The following is an 18452-nucleotide window of genomic DNA, read 5'->3' on the forward strand; positions in this document are numbered from 1 at the left end:
TGTGATCATAACAAGTAACTTAGCTTCTCTGACTGTTCATTTCTTCCCTTATAAAATATAGGAAATAATCACCAGCCTTTTGAGCTTGTTAGAAGTTTTGACTGATTATACAGTATAATCCTTGACCTAATGAATGACAGTTCTCTGAGTATCTGCTCTACTCTATTGGATCTAGTTCATGGCTGGTCTCCCTCTGCACCAAGCTCCTAGTTTTCATTTCTACAGAAGAGTGCCTTGAGAGAATATTCTCAGCTTGCTCAAACCACTCTTTTCAGGTTGGGAGAGAACAAGGTAGTTGAGACTCCCACAAATACACATAATGGACCTAGGAAAATCTGTTCCCATGGATCTCAGGGAACTACATAGCTAGGAGTCACAGTGTAACCCCTTCCCGAGAATCCCTTCCCCCAGCACTAACTTGGTGTCAGAGAAGGCAGCCAAGGGGTCAATGGTCACCTCAGGTGATGGACGAGAGCCATTGGAGTAGAACTGGCCTGGATTGCACACATTTGCCATATACTGCTGTCATGTGCTCTAACTTGTTCACCCCCAGCTATCCAAACTGGTCTCCTGCACAGTTGCTTGGAAAATAAGCCCACAGGAATAAATGCTCTTGCAGTTCCTGACTCTCCAGAAAAATAAGACTATCTTTCTTCTTATGGGAAAGTTAATAGTGTTTGTTCATCTCCCTGTAGGGCAGAGAAACATGACACAAAAACTTTCCTGGGACAAAGACTGGCAATCTCTTCATGGCTGTCATCAACAGGGTTAACAGACAGCCCTGTGTCATAGGTTGAAGGAAATAAGGGAAAGAAAGGAGAGACAAAATAAAAATGCAGAAGAAGGAAAAAAGTCACTCTATGGACCGACATCCAAGGCCCTTTTTTTTCAGTGATCCTCGGTAGGATTTTTTTTCTTCTAGTTCCCCAAGGTCATGAATATTGTTGATCTTGTTTCCAGAAGGAATAAGCAGCCACCTGCAGGGTAGATTGTGACACTCTGGGAAAGGCCCCCCACAGGCCCTGCAAAGTCCCCAGAAATTCCCACCATTAGTTATGCCTATGAGTTACAGAACTGAAATATCTACTAAACTGCAAATATGTTAGCTGAGAAGAGAAACATTTTCGGTCTTTATCAGTCATGAATTTTTTAGCTCATTGAGATATTAGATTAACCCCAGGAGAAAGCAAGGATCTGAGGAGATGAGCTACAGAGAAAACAGGCCATTGAAACATTTAAAAGAGGCAGATAAGAGACAAAGATGTCATCCAGGGTGGGCTGGGTAGGCTAGGAAAGGTCAGGGTCATCCAGAAAGGGAGAATAAAGCCTAGGAGGAAAGGCAAAGAAACCGCTGCAAGCTGGTTTTTGTCATGAGATTTCTGCACTGTACAAAAGAACAGTACATTATGAAATGCACAGTCAGTCATGTGAATGTTCCCTTAATGCAGCCAAGAACTATTGACTGCTGTGATTGTTCCTTATTAGGTCACACAAAAGGTACAAATGAGGTACATGTTCATGTGATAATCAGGACACATACATTCAGATCATGTTAACGGCCTACTCATAGTGAACATGGAGGAGAGAGAACATATACCGATGATTTGTTCCCTTCAGTGCTTCACATCACACCACTTCAGGGCAGCTTTAAGGCAGGTGCTTTATCCCCATGGCTCTTCCTTTATCTGTAACACTTGGAGACCAACTTGCTTCATCATCTAAATCACTCACTTTTCTAAGGTGATCCATTTGTCAATACCCCTCCAATAGTATTACATCCATAAATTGTGCCCCCTTCACTCTTGTTGGATCAACTAGTCTACTGGATGGTGTGATTAGGATGGCTTCTGAATACTGTTCCCAGTTTGTCTTTTAACTGCTCTCCAGGCCACTTCAGGTTTTCTTTCTTTAAATTTTTTTCCACTCACTGCTAGAGATGGAAATCGTGGAACAGAGTCTGAGTCAGTCGCACAGTCGGTTGCTTGTTTAAAAGTCATACTGAACCAAATCTTTAAAGGCAAAAGCCACAAACATGCAGTCCCCAAGTTGAATTTAGCATACAGGCTGTTTTATTTGGTCTACAGAGTGCTTTACAATTTAGGGATTTCCACACAAAAATCCAGACTTCTGGTGTCTCTTATAAATCAGAGGGCCTAGCAATATTGGATTCTCAATCTCACATGGCAGCAATCAGCTAGGGTTGAGTCAGTACAGGTAGTACTCTCCAATTTTTCCTTCAGTTGTTGCTTCACACACCTGGTCCACCTCACACTGTGGACATGACCTGTCTGACTGCTGGGAACATTTGAGTCTTATTTTTGTTTTGTTTTGTTTTGTTTTGGTTTGGTTTTTTTGAGTTGGAGTTTCTCTCTTGTTGCCCAGGCTGGAGTGCAACGGCATGATCTCGGGTCACCACAACCTCCACCTCCCAGATTCAAGTAATTCTCCTGCCTCAACCTCCCAAGTAGCTGGAACTACAGGCATTCACCACCACGCCCAGCTAGTTTTATATTTTTCTTAGTAGAGATGGGGTTTCTCCATGTTGGTCAAGCTGGTCTCGAACTCCCAACCTCAGGTGATCCGTCTGCCTCGGTCTCCCAAAGTGGTGGGATTACAGGCGTGAGCCACCGTGCCCAGCTGCATTTGACTATTGTCAGCGGCTACCTCTGCTGATTTGGTTTTAGACATCAGTAGTAAATGATTTTCCTTTTAGAATCAGAAATAGTTATTCCAAAAGACAAAACAATGGACTGGTATATGAACATTTTAAATAAAAGGTTATTTCAGAGATTCTTAGGCCTGAACTCTGGAGTTACCAACTTTGGAATTCTCCTTGAGTTGCATCTCTTCTTCTGGCCTAGTACCCAAGATTAAGGGACAGCAAACAGAGTAACAGTGGGGCAGAGTAGGAAAAGTGTAACTAGGACTTATAAGATGGGGATTCTAGTCCTAGTTGTGCAATTCACCAGCTTATATCCTAGGGTCATGGTTTTAAACTCTCTGAGCCAAGATTAATAATAATAATACTCTATTTGCTGACAGTTCCATAAAGTTCTTATAACAGAATGAGATCCCAGAAGTGAAAGTGCTTTGAAATTATAAGGTGCTCTACAAACACAAAGTTGTCTTATTTGTACCCAATCAAAACACTTACCAATCAAATAAGCACTCAACCAAACCAAGCTACAAATAATTTTTGAATACCTACCATATGCTCAGCACTTAGAGATGTAGAAATTAATTAGTCAACAAATCCATTCCCTTAAGGAACTTAAAGGATGGTTGAAAAAATAAACAATGGAAAAAAATAAGTGATAATAATCATAACCTAAATGCCAAATAAGTATTTTATTTCAACTGTTGATGTTATAGGCATTAGTAGGAGGCCAATAGAGCCAGGTACTCACTCAACTATTCACTTAGCTTTCCTAAAGTTTGTTCTGTGGAGACTTAACATCCTCAGATGCTTTGGAGCCTGGGAATATTATGTGTTCATAAAAGTTTAGGAAATGTCCTAAAAATATATACCATACCCCCACCGTTTTTTTTGTTTGTTTTTTTGTTTTTTTGGTTTTTTGTTTTTTGTTTTTTGAGATGGAGTCTCACTCTGTCACTCAGGCTAGAGTGCAGTGGCCTGATCTCAGTTCACTGTAACCTCCACCTGCTGAGTTCAAGTGTTTCTCCTGCTTCTGCCTCCTGAGTAGCTGGGACTACAGGTGCACGCCACCACAGCCAGATAATTTTTGTATTTTTAGTAGAGAGGGGGTTTCATCATGTTGGTCAGGCTAGTCTTGAACTCCCGACCTCAAGCAATCCACCCACATTAGCCTCTCAAAATTCTAGGATTACTGGCATGAACCACCACACCCAGGCCCCATCCCCCTTTGAGAAAATTAGAGTACACATTAGATATTACAGGCACTAAGATGCCCTGAGATACCCTGCAAAAAAGATGACTGTTTAACTTTGACCTTGCAGATAAACAAATAGCTACAGAACCTTTCTTCTCCCTTCCCCACTCTTCTCTCTTCCTCTCCTTTCTTTCCCTCCTCTCCTTTCCTCTTCTTTCTCTCTTGGAAATCTTTCTCTTAACATTTCTTAGAATCAGGGTTCCACAAAATACAATCTGAGAAGCACTATTCTAATGAATAACTCTTTTTTCACAGGTTCCAAAGGAGAACACACTTCTATCCCTACCTGTCTGCTTTCAGAACATCACAAACTTGGATCCTGAACTTCTTACTGTACATAGTAGGCACTGATTTATGTGTTGATTGATCTTTACCAACTGAGCCAACATTATTTAACTAGCCATTCATCCATTGCTTCACTTCCACTAGCTTGAAGTCATAGTCATAACTGCAATGAATATCATTGGAATATTTTTTCTCAATATAAATTATCATACTAGTAGAGCCGTATGGCATCAAAACACAAAATTTGGCAAGAATTTACCATCTTTCATGCATTCTTAATTTTCCTGGAGCCTCACTTTTCCTTGCTTCTTTCCTGGCACCATCCCACATGCAGATTCAATTATGGGCCCTACTACTAATGATCTTAACTAAAGTGCTAAGAGCTAAGGACTAGGTTCAAAATGCCAAGTGTACTTTTTTTATGGATATATAAATTCTAATAGGGAATTATTTAAGACCAAATTGTGAATGTCCAAAAAGGATATTATAGTGGAATGATAGACATTGTGTCCAATATTTTGCTTTCTGTTCTCTAGGTATGCAATATATATTTGGTGAGTGAAATCATGCAGTTTTTTGCCTGGTGGTGATTAAAAAGCTACATCTGAGAATTGAGAAGACCTAGGTTTATATCTGTGTTCCGCCATTTACTGAGTATGTGACTTTGGGCATATCATTTCACTTAAGTTTTAGTTTATTTCTCTATAAATGGGGACATCTTATAACCACTATAGGGGCCCAGCCAGAAAATTCCCCCTGGCCCTCTGAAGATTTGCTGAAAAATCAACTCACAAAAGGCAGAATAATTGGAGAAAAGCATATACGTTTTTCTAACATGTATACACTGTATACACAGGAGCCTTTAGAATGAAGACCCAAAGATTCAGGGAAAAATGCCCATTTTTATGCTTAGGTTCAACAAAGAATGGACAGCTATGTAGGCATATGATTTGACAAAAAGACTATGATCTAATGCTAAGAAGCTGAGTGGGGAAAACCGGCAAGGCCTGTCTGTCTAGATTCTTCTGGGCTTCTCTGAGCACACATTCCTTTCTTCTGGGTGTGGGGCAGGACCCTCTCTGGGATGGGGACCTTATTACCTATAGTTAAACAAGGTAGGTCGAATAATTTCTTTATGGCCAGTTTTCACACAGAGAAGTGGAGAGAAAGTTAGAGTAACATTTTTAGGCTTTATGACTGGCTTTGGGGGAAAGGGGTTCTGGTTTCTATGACCTCCTTTGGGGAAGAGGGATTCCAGTTTTATGGCTAGCCTTGGGGGAGGGTGGGGAGAATGGGACAGAGAGACAGGAGGGCAGGAAAAGGTCAAACTTGCTTCCGAGTCCTTCATTTTGAGGTATTGTTTTCTGAGCCCCAAACCACCCTCATATGTTGGTTGTGAGGACTAAATGAGAAAATGAATGAAAACCTGTAAATGCAATGTATGCTGCACAGTCAGCTCTCAATAGATAAAAGCTCTCTGGGAGCCCCTTTTATGATTATTACAGAGTTGCTGGCTTAGAGATTACTTCTATTGTATTATCTTTACTCAGTCAAAATCCCCGCTTCTATTTATTTCACCAACTCTCCACCATATTGCCATGTTCCACTGTTTTTTTCTAAACTCACCCTCCCCTGCAAAATCTCAGCATTAACAGTAGAAGGATAAATAAACTAAGAGCTAGGACCACAAAAAGCCTGTTTTCCAGCCTGAATGTGAAATTGCTTCGTCTGTGTGTAAAGAGCTGCCATTTTCCACACCAGAGGAAAGTTTTTCTAACAAGCTATGTAATCTAAATGACACCTGCAACAAGGCACTACAATTAAACTTTGCAAAGTGGAATTAAAAGCACTTGCTAAAGTCATGCATTTGAACGTATTCACCAAAGACTGATGCCAATTCCTAGTTGGCAGTTTTACCCCAAGCTTTATATCCAGATTGCTTTGCTACTATTGCTGAATAGTAATCTGGCAGCAAATCTTTGAAATATTTTCAAGGAATAAATCCCTCTTGCTATCATATTCAAATACCAATGGGTTAAGAGATTACCCCTAACGTGTGAAAAGTCTCCAACCAGGGACTCTAGAGCTGTCTACAATAATCAGGTGGAGAGGTGTTATTTGCATATTGACCAGGAAACAGGTTAGTGGTTTCTTCTAAGTAGCCAATGCTCACGTCTAAAAAGCTGCATAAAGGCATGTATTTGTGAATGATTTGCCAGGTGAATGGTGAACTGCCTTCCAAATACAGATCATTAGTTCCGGCTTCCTTCTTGCGTCCGTTTTGAAGAATCCCTATAAGTAATGTCTGCCTTTGACCTTCTTAAGGCAGATTTTCTCTTCTTATCCCTAGAGACTCTATCCCATTATGTTGCTCACTCTCTCCTACTCCTCTTCTCCTTTTTCCATTATCACCTGTACTACAATTCTCACCTTCTTATAACCAACTCTCCTGTCTTACTTTTTCACTTCAATTAGCCCTCCGCACAAATTCAACATGAAAATAAAGAAAAAAAATTTAAAATAGCATATAGCCACCTAAAATGTGCTGTGGGAAATGAAACTGTCACTGTAGGCATCATTAGCAAATGACCTAAACATGCTACTGTGCATGTCTATTTGTTTTTAAACCCTTCCCTATGCATCTGCAGCCTTCGAAAGAATAAAAAGAAATTTCCACAATAATATCACAAAAGTCTGCTACGATTTATATAATAAAAGTGTTCCAGAAAAGTTGCATTTAAATCAAATCCTGTTTTAATGCAGAAAGAAAGCTAACTATTTAAAGAAACACTATGGCATATATGGAGAAATAATTTCATTAAAGCAAAGGATAACCTTCTAGTTTATCAGTTTTGAATATCTGGATCTTTTTATTCTTGACCTTCTTAAAGCAAATAGCACCTATGTACCTTTAAGAAACAGGTACTGAAAACTTGGTTTTACTGAAGTTATATTTCTCAGAATTATACATTTAAAAAGAATAGTCAGAAAATAAGCTTTAGAAATTTGACAATCTTTTAAAATTTGCATAAGGGAAATACACCATTTAAATAACCTCTATTTACATGATTTTGTAATTAACCAACTCTATTAATGTCATATTGAAATTCTTATCCCATGCTAAACTCAAAACACATATGAATGGTTACTCTTTAAATAATCCTAACCTTATATTTTGAATTATGAGAGGACAATCTGTTTGCTAATTGTTTTCATATTATTGAGCATACAAAGCATGGTATAAGTTATATAATGTTCCAAAACAGAATAAACCTTCACAGAGCAACCTCTTGAACTTCCATACCAAGTAGCCATTTTGTTTCTACATCAGGCATAACATTTGAACTGTGTGAATAAATACACAAACATGATACTTTCTTATATGAATGATGACCGTTGACCCAAGGATAATCATAAACACATTTTGAATTATCTTTCCCAGCTCCTAGCTTGTTGCCTGGCATGTAACATGTACTCAGTAAATATTTATTTAAGTGGTAAGTGAATAAATGACTGATTTCCCCAGTTGAAGTTGCTTTACCCACACACCTTGACACATTTTCCTTGGTTAACATGATCTCTATTTTCATGGCAGTTCTTAGAAATTTAAAGAAAACAAAATGGGACCTATAAAAATCGTGTGTGTGTGTGTGTGTGTGCATGGGTGAACTAACATACTCACACAATAATCAAACCTATGACTTTGACTTGTTAGCACCATTCTCCTCTCTAGTGTCGCTCAAAAACATGATCCTTGGAAAGTGTAAAACAGAATCACCTGGACAAAAAGGTAAATTCCTAGTCTAACTGATGTACTAAATTAGAATCTAAGGGAGAAACTTGAGTATCTGTATTTAGAGATCTTCATCTTTATCCTCTCTGGGTCCCTTCACATGATTCATATTAAATTTTGAGATCCTCTGCAAGGTATTAAAATAAAATTTTAGATCTGTAATTCAACTATATTAAATGTTTAAAATAAGTAAATTAACATCTTATAAAATACACAAAATAAGTACCTCTAGCTCTCTTTTCCAGAACCTAAAATGAAATGAAAGAAGCAAATGTGTTTTCAACAGAACCCATTTGATGTGAGTGAAAAGGAGGTTTGGTGTTTACTTTATTCTGGTTCAACTTAAAACTCAAGCCAAATACTATAATGTTACAAGATTCAGCAAATGATCCGAAATGGAAGTGCTCTGCAAGCCTCTCATAAGGATTAGTGACTGTGGCCAAAGTGATGATGCTGCGACACTTTGTGCATAGTCAGGTCACTTATTAATAATGTACAACTGCCCATGATTGAATTTTCTGCCATGAATGAGGCAGGGAAGTCTAGTTCATGTTGAAGAAATCAGAAACTAATCAAAAGCAGAAAAACTTTGCTATTTGGAATTCGCCCAATATGGTAGTTATTTTGAAAGCTCATGGGGGGGGTAGTTATTTTGAAAGCTTATTTTGAAAGAACGTGCAATTCTAATCAAAATAATTATTTAAACTTTCATAGAAGGCACTCTACAAAATCAAACTAAGAAGTAAAACTATCATTTATTAGTATAGAGAGTGAAGTAACATATATGTATATTATATATTAGTTTATTTAAAATATATATTTTGTGTTCCCTGTGCTAACATTTAGAATTTTGAAAAAGACAAAAACAATTAATCTCAAGGATCAAAAACCTAATTAAATATATGGGTTATAGCAATGAACTTAGCAAGTATTAGTTAGTTGACTGATTTTAACACTGTCTCAAAAAGGTCAGCCAGACCTTTCTGAACCTTTTTAAACAAAAATAAAATAGAAGAAAAAATGTATTGCTAGTATTAGCAAGAGTATGTTATAAATTAACCAACTGGCTGATGTTGGCATTAGATGGTTAAACAGGTAATGCTCAAGTGCATTAATCATAAGTCAATTAATGCGATCAATATTGCAATTGTCTAGGTAATTTCAAAGTTTATCATGGCTTGGATATTATCCACAATAGAAATATGTATGCATATACATACAAACATACACACACATACTTAATTGTTTATATTTAAGGTATACAACAAGATGTTTTTGTTATACATATACATAGTAAACTGATTACTACAGTCAAACAAATCAGCATATCAACCTCATATGTTTATTTTTGTGTTAAGAGCACCTAAAATCTACTCTCTTAGCAAATTTTCAACATGCAATATGATTTTTTTTTTATTTTTGAGACAGAGTCTTGCTCTGTTGCCCAGGCTGGAGTGATGTGGCGTGATCTCAGCTCACTGCAAACTCTGCCTCCTGTGTCAAGCAATTCTCCTGTCTCAGTCTCCCTAGTAGGTGGGATTATAGGTACACGCTACCATGCCTGGCTAATTTTTTTTTTTTTTTCTTTTTTCAGTAGAGACAGGGTTTCCCCATGTTAGCCAGGCTGGTCTCAAACTCCTGACCTCAGATGATCCACCTGCCTTGGCCTCCCAAAGTGCTGGGATTGATTACAGGCATGAGCCACTGTGCCAGCCTCAGCATACAATATTATTAACTACATGCCGTACATTAAATCACTAGACTTATTCATCCTATATTACTGCAACTTTGTATGTACCCTTTGACCTACACTCCTTATTCCCCATTCTCTGTCCCTATCCACTTTTCTACTCTCTTTTGCAACACATTCAACTTTTTTTTAGGTTCCACATGTGAGATTATAATACACATGACACACATAATAATAGGAAAATTAGTCAAGATTTGTTCGTGAGCAATAGTAAGTAGATTTTTTTGTCATACAGTTTCTTAGGTTCCATCACATTTGTTGTAAGTGATATCTTTTTGGTATTAGATTCTGTCTTATGTCTCTGAAAATTACTTCCTAAAATTCTCTAACAGGTAAGAATATTCTAAGTTTATTCTTCCACTAGTTTACATTTTGTTTGTACTTCAGATTTAAAACACACATATGCATGTTCTTCATTTGGAGTTGCTTTAAGAATCACTAGAAGCTCACAATGACATCACTCACTTATGGAGAATTTTGCATAAATGATAATTTGGATGCAGTCTAAGAAGATTTCATTCCAAAAATCTAACAGACTCTCTTTCCAAAATCAGCCTTCACCTACAAGGAGATTCCACAAATGGGTTAAGTCAACATTCTACAGTGGTTCCACTATATACTTTCTGAGATGTTTAGTAATAATGATACCTTGAAGAGTTCAGAACCTTTCATAAAGACAGAGAAGAGATACACAGCAATTAGGCCCTTGTTCTCTAAATTCTGTTTTCATATTCCATATGTTACTTTTACTCAGTACAACTCATTAATAGCAAGTTTCTCAACTGTTTGATTTGCAGGCAATTCTAAATTCACAGAAAGTTGACTCTGAAAAAAACTCTTGCTTCCCAAACCAAATTATACTTAAAATCTCATTTGCCATAATTTTGTAGAACGAATTCCTACCTGTAACTTTCAATTCAGTTGTTCGTCTTACAAGTTTTCCTTCATATTTAAGTTCACATGTGTAATTTCCTCCATCTTCCTCTTGAACTTCTTGGATCAGAAGAGCATTTCCTTTCTGTATTATTATGCTTCTCCACATTTTTGGCTTGCATTCCTGCAGATAAAATATTTGCAAGTAAGCAAAAAATAAAAGTTCATGGACTACATCTCAGTACCGGCAAGTTAGTACTTTTACTTTTTTGTATTCTTCTCTTTTGTTTTCAAAATATGTAACTAAGGAGTCAAGTCAATTACCAAGAAAAATCACAAATGTGTACTATTGTATCCAATTCTAATATCACAACTATTGCACTATAAACCACTTTAAAGGCCTGACCCCAGGAGCAAGAAGTCTTTAGAAACATTCTGAAAAAAATAAATAGAATAGCATAGAAGCTCCCCAAATACAAGAGAGGTATAGCAGAACCTTAACAGTCACTAAGTATTATTATAATGTCCTGGTTCTTTCTATTTGACAGGGATATTTCCTAAGAGTCCTAAGAGGATATGGTTCACTTAGCCACTTAGTATACTTTAGGGGAGTCTTAGGCATTATTAAACATTCATAATAGGATTTTATATTGGCAATGAAGTTTACAATTGTTTCATTAATTATTCCTTATTATGAAAACTAATACTAGTACTCCAGAATCTCCCTTCTTTAATCAAGAAATCCATGTGGGGGTAGAGAGGGAAAGAATATAAAAAATTAAGGACTTCTCTAGAAACATAGCTAGGTAAAGTGAGGACATGCTTTGTTATAGTAACAGCCTGGAGATATCATCCACTTACTTTCTGAGTTCAATGATATACAACCACACAACAAGATTTGGGTTTTGAAGCCAATTATCTTACTCTCCTGATAGGAATGTAAGGGAATCTTGCGACCGAGATTGGACTTCCCTAGAAAGGAATGTTTAATACTTTTCCAGAAAGTGACAAGGATATAACAATAGCCAAGTATGTAAGAATATTCAGGCAATTATCTTTGACTTTTAGGAATTTTTTCAGACTACTTATTAGATATTGCCCCATTCTGGCTATCATTCACCTCACATGTCCTACCAAAGTGGTAGCCAAATGCTGTACAAACATCAGTTGAGGTGTAGGGGATAGCTGTTAGGGAGTGTTGAATATTCAAGGTAATAAATATTTTATTGCCAGGCATGGTGGTTCACGCCTTTAATCCCAGCACTTTGGGAGGCTGAGGCAGGCGGATCACTTGAGGTCAAGAGTATGAGACCAGCCTGGCCAACATGGTAAAACCCTGTCTCTACTAAAAATACAAAAATTAGCTGGGCATGGTGGCACGTGCCTGTAATCCCAGCTACTTGAGAGGCTGAGGCAAAAGAGTCTCTTGAATCCAGGAGGCAGAGTTTGCAGGGAGCTGAGATCATGCCATTGCACTGTATTCTGGGTAACAAGAATGAGACTCTGTCTCAAAAAAAGAAAGTATTTTATCATGTAAATTCTGTCAGTCAGTTAAGGCAATAAATAAATTGATTTTGAGGTAGATGATGTGAACAATAGTTGAGAGCACTTTTTACTTTCCCACTATGATGTATACAACATCTACATCTACCACTCCTCACCCCTCACCTCACGTCCATACACATATCTTAAACATTCACGTAAAGTTAGAATCTGTGCTGACTCTCAATCCCCAGCTGTGAGTGCTTGTGTATTTGTGTGCATAAGTATGTGTGTGTACATGTGTGTGTGAGTGATCTGAGACAGCAAGTACCCATATTTTTCTGTAACATTTTTTTCTTTCATGTTAGCAGGAGTTTTGACAACAAAACACACAAAGTGGTGCTTAAGTTCACAGGTATAATATTTAAGAGATAAGCTTGCTTTATATTCTATACAACTACCCACACACATTGTCAGAGAGTAAATAAAACTAATACTATTGAGGGCATGCAGATATAAGGCTGCTTTACTCCCTAGGGTCTTCCTGAAGAACAGTTAAGGGTCTGTCTGAAATTATATTACATACCATGTCTGGCAAGGTTTATCACCTATATGAGATTTGCTTCTGAGTTAAATCTTGGGATATAAGGTTTCTGGGAAAATGAAGAAGAAAGTCTGAACACAGAGAAAAAGAAACAGCCCAGCTGCCACTGCCGTCATACAATAATAATCCTCAATTATTTTCGCATTGCTTCCAACTCTGATAGCCTCAGATTTCTAAAGAATCGTTCTGAAGGTCATTAAACAAAAATATGGTCCCTCTGGGCATTTTGAGAGGAAAGGAAAATGAAAACTGAGCTGCTGCGCTTTCACACAACAGTGGTGGGGGTGGGAAAATAAGCCCACACACTCATTCAAAGACAAAAGGTGTCATTTTCTAATGTCATTTTGGGGAAAGTCCATATGCAATTAATTCTAAGAATTTTCATTTTCTCTGCTCATTGTTGTGCTTTTTTCCCCCAGGAAGTAAAAACTAAAGAGTGTATAGGAATTAGAAAATAACTCCTGGTGAAGAACAGCCTGGAATCTGTATATGTTCTTTGGGATAGATCACGACAGTCCTATGTGCTTTCCAAGCTGCCATATAGCCTTATAAAGGGTTCTTTGTATCCAAGAGAGGACTTTTATTTTTTTTTTTAATTGTGGCATAAGAAAATGTTGTCTTCAGGTCACCAACATCCCTCTGGAGACAATGTAGTATAGATGAAAAGGCAAATGGCTTTAGGATAAGACATGTCTAGGTTAAAATGTGGGGTTCCCCCAAGTTCTGTGATCTTCACCAAATTTGCTTATGTGAATAATATTCACTACCATGTGAGCAGCCAGAATTCAGAGGCTTGCAGATTTATTCATTACATTCTTGTTGGGCAGCACTATAAGGAGTGGTCATACAACACAGACAATTCCTAAAGGTTCCCAAACCTTTCTCACACTAGATTATATTTCTTTAGAACCTCCAGTTCTGCTTGGTGAAAACTGGTGCTAATGAACAAATCAGATAGAAAGAAATATTCACTAATTGGCTAACTATCAACCACAAAATAATACTTTAACTTATGGAAAATGTATGGCTCCTAGAGGCCAAACACTAATTTTAGTAGATGGGAAGAGGAACTATATTTTGGTCAGAAGAGCTTTTATATTACCTTTCCCATCACACTACATAGATGATCATCCTGCCTCCACTAATACGCCTTTTGCAAAGTTACTTTGTTGGCTATTCTACCTCAGTCTGGATGCTTATATAAACTCTCAGAAGTCTTCCAGGTTCTTGGTTCCATTATCGGCACTCTTTCTCCCTAGCGGCTGGCTGCTAGGCTTACTGCTGTCATTGCTTCTCTCCTGCTCACTAACTCCCTAATGAACAGACAGTACTGCCATATGTAGTAGTCTCTTCTCATGCTGCTATGCAGAACTACCCAAGACTGGGTAATTAATAAAGAAAAGAGGCTTAATTGACTCACAGTTCTGCATGGCTGGGGATGCTTCGGGAAACTTACAATCATGGAGGAAGACACCTCTTCACAGGGTGGCAGGAGAGAGAATGAGTGCCCAGCAAAAGGAGAAGCCCCTTATAAAACCATCAGATCTCGTGAGAACTCACTCACTATCGTGAGAACAGGATGGGGGAAGCCACCCCCATGATTCAATTATCTCTACCTGGTCCCTCCCATGACACATGGGGATTATGAGAACTACAAATTCAAGATGAGATTTGAGTACAGACACAGCCAAAGCATATCACCATACCCCACTGCTCCAGATGTGTTTAATTCTAGTAACACACTAGGCAAAGAATTTGAAGTGTATAGGTCAAGCCTCAAGATGGTTGTCTGAGGCCAGGACAAACCACCAAAGGCTCAAATTTGAGCAGTCCTCTAATACTGAACTCACTGTGTGATCCCCCTACTATTTATTGTCCCTGGGACTATTAAACCTCATCAACTTGAAAATTTTGCTGAGAGCCCGTCTTGCCAGAGTTGATTAAGTTCAATAATCAGATCCTTTTTGTGGCCTGGCTATCCCCTCATAAAGTAGTTTGTTGTAGGACATCCTTACCCAGTCAACATAATATAAACACTTAAAGCCCAGCTTTTTTCCCCTCCCTCCCCACCTTCCTAGGTGGTAAATGTCCCGTGCCAGTAGTTGCTAGGTTGAAAGCCCAGAATGCACAACTGAGACATCTGTTTACTAAGAACCCTAAAGTAACCTGTTGCCAGCCAAATTTGGATCTTGGAGTTTCCAACCTGAAATATTTACCACTGTACTCATAGTCTACTTCTGAGATATCATCATTATACCTACAGGTGTTTTCTAAATCCATTTGATTTGGTGGTTGTGGTTACTTTGTGCCATTCAGAGCACATGACTCATTCCTCATGGCAAGAATATCAGGAAGATTGATTTTAATATTTCTTCTGATTCTGAGGTTTACCCTCAAAGCAGCTATGCAACCATAAACTAATCATGTAACTTCTAGTCCTTAAATGCCTTTTTTCGAATACCCAACATTCACCCCTTAGGCCAACTTTTCTCCTTCCCCCGGGAGACTGTACTCTCCCAAAGGGCATCTAAACATCTGTTTAAAAATCTTTAGGGGGCCGGGCGCAGTGGCTCATGCCTGCAATCCTAGCATTTTGGGAGGCCAAGGCGGGTGGATCATGTGAGGTCAGGAGTTCGAGGTCAGCCTGATCAACATGGATAAACTCCTTATCTACTAAAAATACAAAATTAGCTGGGCATGGTGGCGCATTCCTGTAAACCCAGCTACTCGGGAGGCTGAGGCAGGAGAATCATTTGAACCTAGGATGCAGAGGTTGTGGTGAGCCAAGATTGCACCATTGCACTCCAGCCTGGGCAACAAGAGTGAAACTCCATCTCAAAAGAAAAAAAAAAAATCTTTATGGAAACTGAACTGTCTGCAGTTTAAAGATGGAGGAGACAATTAGGAATACGATTGCCAATTAGGTATGAACCTTGTCCTTTTCAACCTATCTCTACTCCAAATGCCTAGGATAACCAACTACAAGGAGTCCTTCCCTTCCAAGCTCTATTTCTCCAACTTTCTACCTTCACAGTCTTAATATTGTTATTGGTAGCCCACAGTGGTTAAGAATATAAGTTCTAGACTAAACACTTGTATTAGAATCCCAAGTAATATGTTTTTGAGCATGCTACTAAATCAATCTAAGCCTCAGTTGCTTCACCTATTACAAAAAAACAGGTGGTGATAATATTTACCAATTGGGGTGATTATAAAGATTAACTGAGGTGATATATGTAAATGCCCTGTAATATAAGGCATCACATGCTAAAACTACTCAATAAATATTAACTGTTTTTCTATTATTTTTATTATTTTTAGTACTTTGCTTTCAGGTTATACATATATTATGATATATTAATGATCATCAGGAGTTAATGTGATCCAAATTTCTATAGCAGTGTAGAGACAATACTTTAACCTAAAGTTATCATTCTAAGGCTGAGATTAACTTCTGGTTTCCAGTCTGACATGTAAAGGGTTTAGAAGTCATCACTACCATCCTCACAACAAGAAAAAAGCCAAACAAACTGAACATCAATAACCATTTTCAGATCCATCAGATAACTGAGGTCACAAAGAAAACTACTACACCAAAAACTGAAAAGACAGGAGAATATAGAGAATCACAGCTCACTGGGAGCAGAAGCAGCTTCATGAGCCAGCAACTGGTATGAACTCTTTACCCTTTTCTAGCCTTTCACATGGAGAAGGAAACTATCCAACTCTAGCTCCTTTTAGCCTTTGAAGTGGAGGAAGAAACAAAGCCAGCTCTAGCCCTTCTAGCCTTCCTGTCTCAAGTAGTGGGTGGGAGAGAAGCTGAGAAGCACTTGTGGTCACAGTTCAGAGACACAGTTCACTAAAAAGCTGAGACCTAGTCATAATATTATATAGCATTTACCCTCACCCTGTATCTTACCAACACATCAATTAGGACTCCTGTCTAATAATAGGGCATCACAGTTTAAAGAACTGCACAACTCACACCTTATTTAAGAAGTCTCTAGGGAAACCCAAAGACAATAGAAGAATGAAAAATGAGGGCACCAGAAAGAATTGTAGTCTCTAACACCAACAATTATAGAAAACGTAAAAACAGCCTTAGTCTTAGCCAGAAAAATTTAAAAACCTCACACTAAAGGCCTATTTATCTCAGTTCCTTTTTACCCAGTCAGCATATCATGTCTGGGTTTCAATGAAAAATTACAAAGTATACTAAGACAAAAGACAAAACAAACAAACAAACAAACAAAAACCAGCTTGAAGAGAGAACAAATATCAGAAATAGACTAAGATATGAAGTGGCCAGGATGGCTGACTAGAAGAGGCTAGCATGTGTGGCCCATAGAGGAAAAGAAGAGGCGAGTAAATACAATACCTTCAACTGAAACATCCAGGTACTCACACTGGAACTAATCAAGAAAACAACTTGACCTGTGGAGAATGAAGAAAAGCAAGACAGGACAATGGCCCACCTGGAAGCAACATGGAGCCAGGAGAACCTCTCCTGCACAGAGAAGTGGTGAGTGAATGTGTGACCACAGGAAACCACGCTTCTCCCACGGATCTTTGCAACCTTCGGATCAGCAGATCTCCATATGAACCCACTCCACCAGGGCCTTCAGTCTAACAGAAGGAGCTACGTGGAGCCTTGGCAGAGCAGCCACTCAAACATGTGAGGAGACCCTGGAGTCTTACATACTTGGACTTTCCAGAAAGAGTAGCTGCAGCTCTGGCAAAGTAGAAGGTTAGACCTCCCTACATACCCCTAGGAAAGAGGCTGAACCCAAGGGGCTGAGCAGTAACAGCCTGCAGGCCCCACATCCGCAGCACCTAACAGAATAAGGCTTGGAATTCCAGCTAGCCACTGGTAGGGGCATTGCACCTCCCTAAAAAGGAGCTCCCAGGGTCGGGGGCAGGGAGAGTCATTGCTGTTTGGGTGACTTAACCATTCCAGCCTGCAGGCTTTGGAGAGTCTTAGCTGACCAGGGATGTAAGGGATCCCCCAGCACAGCACAGCTGCTCTACCAAAACAAGGCCAGACTGCTTCTTTTTTTTTTTTTTTTGAGACGGAGTCTTGCTCTGTCGCCCGGGCTGGAGTGCAGTGGCCAGATCTCAGCTCACTGCAAGCTCCGCCTCCCGGGTTTACGCCATTCTCCTGCCTCAGCCTCCCGAGTAGCGAGGACTACAGGCGCCCGCCACCTCGCCCGGCTAGTTTTTTTTTGTGTGTTTTTAGTAGAGACGGGGTTTCACCGTGTTAGCCAGGATGGTCTCGATCTCCTGACCTCGTGATCCACCCGTCTCGGCCTCCCAACAGACTGCTTCTTTAAGTGGATCCCTGATCCTACTCCTCCTCACTGGACGGGACCTCCCAAACTGGGCCTGCAGCCACCCCTGCTGGTATTCTCCAGTCGACAGAGATTTGTAACCTTCCCGGGATGGAGATCCAAGAGGGAGGGGTGAGCCACCATCGTTGCTGTTTGGGTGACCTAGTCATTTCAACCTTCAGGCTTTGGAGAGTCCCAGCTGGCCGGAGGCAGAAGGGATTTCCCAGCAAAAAAAAAAAAAAAAACAGCTCCTCTACCAAAATGTGGCGAGACTGCTTCTTTAAGTGAGTCCCCAATCCCACTCCTACTCATTGGGCGGGATCTCCAAAACTGGGCCTCCAGTCACCCCTGTCGGTGTTCTCCGGCTAACAGATTTTTAACCTCCCTGGGACGAAGCTCTCAGAAGGAGGGGTAGGCCATCATCCTT

General features: G+C 39.2%; 1 protein-coding gene across 1 annotated transcript in view; it reads right to left on the minus strand.

Moving 5' to 3' along the window:
* IL1RAPL2 (interleukin 1 receptor accessory protein like 2) overlaps nt 1-18452 on the minus strand; it is a 1280701-nt gene that overhangs the window by 523597 nt on the left and 738652 nt on the right. Inside the window, exon 5 of the mRNA XM_073013177.1 lies at nt 10643-10796. Within this exon, the coding sequence (XP_072869278.1) occupies nt 10643-10796 (154 nt within the window). The remainder of the gene's footprint in view (nt 1-10642; nt 10797-18452) is intronic.

This window comes from Chlorocebus sabaeus, chromosome X, assembly GCF_047675955.1.
Source record: "Chlorocebus sabaeus isolate Y175 chromosome X, mChlSab1.0.hap1, whole genome shotgun sequence".
NCBI classification, from domain to species: Eukaryota; Metazoa; Chordata; class Mammalia; order Primates; family Cercopithecidae; genus Chlorocebus; species Chlorocebus sabaeus.